At 42.5% G+C, this 3,086-nt stretch overlaps 1 protein-coding gene across 1 annotated transcript in view; it reads left to right on the top strand.

Moving 5' to 3' along the window:
* Positions 1 to 8: 8 nt before the first annotated feature.
* The window catches only part of LOC121923736 (zinc finger protein RFP-like), a 9,287-nt gene continuing 6,209 nt past the window's right edge, over positions 9 to 3,086 (top strand). The window contains exons 1-3 of the mRNA XM_042454453.1: positions 9 to 165; positions 1,498 to 1,520; positions 2,636 to 2,751. Coding sequence (XP_042310387.1) covers positions 13 to 165; positions 1,498 to 1,520; positions 2,636 to 2,751 — 292 coding nt within the window. The 5' untranslated portion in view covers positions 9 to 12. The remainder of the gene's footprint in view (positions 166 to 1,497; positions 1,521 to 2,635; positions 2,752 to 3,086) is intronic.

Genomic DNA, 3,086 nt, shown 5'->3' with positions numbered 1-3,086 from the left:
GATCAAGAGTATATGTGGATGTCGGACCTGGTAGCACTGGAGAAAACAATTGTGGACAGTAAGAAGAGCTATGAGGCCAAAGCCCAGAGTCAAATCTGCTATGTTGACGAGGCCTACATAGAGATGGAAGGACGATGTTTGACGGGTGAAAAGGAGTTTTTGCAGGTGAATATGTAGTAGCAACAAAGCCTACTCAACTGGGCAAGGTAATAATATAATAATAGATTTTTTATTTCTCACCCCTCCTCAAGGATCAAGGTAGAGTACAGCATGTTAAAATACAAAACACAATTAAGAACGGATAAAATCAACAGTTATAGTACAATACTTTAAAACCTTTAAAATGCATTCATAAGAAAACATTCTTTAGAATATACAAATTAAAAAGTCATGATTTAAAGTGGACTGGGTGGGCCTGCCTTAAGAGATGTGTCTTTAGTGCTGTTTTAAATCGAGTGAGCATTTCCAGCTGTCATGTCTCCTCTGGCAGGCCACTCCAGCAGACAAAAAGGTCCTCTGGGTAACCCTTGCCAGTCTAGACCTGGCTGGTTGGAGGAAACATTTTCCAGAGGACCTGAGTGTACAGGGTGCATTGTACATGAGAAGGTGATCCTGTAGATAACCTAGGTAAGTAATAACCAACACTTTGTACTTTGCTCGGAAACTAATTGGCAGCCAGTGGAGTAATTTTAAGATGGGTATAATGTGATCATTCCTGGATGTATATGTAATCAGTCTGGCTGCCATATTCTGAACTAGCTGGAGTTTCCAGGCTTTGGATGATGATAGCCCAAAGGTAGAGCGTGTTGCAGGACTCCAGCCTTGAGGTTACATGCACACACACTACCTTCTGTAGGTCTTCTGATTCTAGGAAGGGGCACAGTTGGCATATCAGGCAAAGCTGTTAACATCACATCTACCAAAGATGTCATTTGGAGAGACAGATCCAGGAGCACCCCCAAACTGCAAACAGTCTTTAGGGAGAGTGTGACCCCCCCCCCCATCTAGAACTGGTTGACACACCTCCAGCCCCAGGTTAGGAAGAGTGCTGGACTCTTTATTAAATAGCTGAACGTACCAAAAAACAGATTCATTTTGAAAGCAGCTGATTGGAATGAACAAAGGGTGAGTAGGTGTAGAGTGCCCATTTCTCCTCACCTCTTAGGCCGCATTTTCTCCCCCCCCCCCCCCAAAAAAAAAGAGGCTATTTCAGCCTATTTTCAAAAAGCAAAGAAAGAGGTTTGCCTTCTGGAGGATTCTAGCAGAGTTTGTGATTAGACAAACCTCTAGGATACCAAGTTCCATGGATGTTCAAGTGCTGTTGTATATAATGGCATAGTAAAATGGTGTCCATTGTCTGAATGACAGAATCAAGGTTTGCAAAGTCATGGATGGCTGAATCCGTGGATGTAGAATCCATCAATACGGAGGGCTGACTGTACTTTTAAAAGAGAGCAAAGCTGAACTCCTTAGTAATATTTTTTTCTTCCCCCATAGGATTTTGGAAAGGGCCTCGTAAGGTATGTTGCTCCCCTCATGTTCTCTGATCCTTGATATGGTATATGTCCCAAAGTCATAATACGACGTTTTCAAGGTCCTATAGGAAGATATGTGCATGTGTATGTATGTGTTTGCATGTTCGCTTCCTTCATTTGCTACCTGTCTGCCGAGCATTTGAGCTGTTTATTGTTTAAAACAATGGCTTATGATCGTAAAAGAATTAGTACAAGAATAGTGGTGGTGGAGGACAAAAACAAACAATGAAGAAAAAACTGATAATTTAGTAACAAAATTATGGTAGGCAACACTATATTTACAGTTTAGTGACTCGTACTACTAGTTAGCGTTTCATTGTGTGTCAGAGGAATGAAATGAGGGTGGCATGAATTTAAAAAAAATTTTTTTTTAATAACTGGAAATAGTTACTTATTACATGCCAAAGCTCAGTTCATCCTACTCATTACATTACATTACTTTTAAATATAGGTTTGTTGTGCTTTTGTGATAATGTTTAACCCATTATGAGTCACTCTGTAAGTTGAAACCTCCATGTTCTGAGCTTTGGGGATGCAGACCTCTTTACCTGAACACCTCATCCTCCAGATGACTGCCCCACTTTACCCAGTAACAGGGTCAACCTTACATCTTCTCCAAACTTATAAAGAGCTTTATTTAAAGATGGCTGTGGCGGGGTACATACCACTACTTTGCGGCGCTGTGCCGCCACCGCCGGTAGGTCCGCAGGGGAGCCGGAGCCTCCACACGGCGCGACTCCCGTGCGGACCGAAAAAGAAGCTCCAAAATGGAGCTTCTTTTTCCGTCGCATTTGCGACGTAGCGAGGCGCCAAGGGCGCACTCGCTACGTCACAAAGGACGCGACCCGTATGGACGCTCAGAGTCCGATACGCAAAGATGGCGCCGGCCATGTAGAAGGGCCGGTGCCATCTTGTACGGACGGAGTCCGTACTAGGCCCGGGGGCGTCTATAAGAGACGCTCCTTTTTTAAAATAGGACGTCCTCCGGACGTCCCAAATGCCGGTGCAGAAAGCACCTGTATATTCTATATATGGCTTAGGTTTTTAAATCTAAAATATAGACTTCAAGAACAGTCAGATTTTCTTCTTGCCCCCTTCAGGTTTGATGACGGAAAGCTAGAAAATCCAGTGACTTTTCCAACAGAACTGAAAACAAGAATCCAGACATTCTGTGATCGGAAATTTTTCCTGGATAATGTGTTGAAGACATTCAGTGGTATCCATTGTTGAAAAATTATTGTTTTCAAGTAGAGGAATTGCTTTTGGTTCATGTACAGGAATGAGGCATGGGAAATGCAGGAGTGGACTCTGCAGTGAGCTATAGTCTATCAAACTCCTTTTGGAAAAATATGGGGATAGACTGATGAAGAAACTAGGCAAACTAAAGCACCACTTGAGAAACTGAGAACTGAATTTTCTTTCTTGGTAGAAGTTGAGTCTCCCTTACCTGAAATTCTGAAATCCAAAGTATTCCATAATCAAAATTATCCGCACAGTGGCTGATATAGTGACACCTTTGCTTTCTGATGGGTCAGTGTACACAAACTTTGT

The sequence above is a fragment of the Sceloporus undulatus genome, chromosome 2 (genome assembly GCF_019175285.1).
Source record: "Sceloporus undulatus isolate JIND9_A2432 ecotype Alabama chromosome 2, SceUnd_v1.1, whole genome shotgun sequence".
Taxonomy (NCBI): domain Eukaryota; kingdom Metazoa; phylum Chordata; class Lepidosauria; order Squamata; family Phrynosomatidae; genus Sceloporus; species Sceloporus undulatus.
The sequence above is the reverse complement of the archived record's forward strand: the minus strand, read 5'-3'. Positions and strand labels throughout refer to the sequence as shown.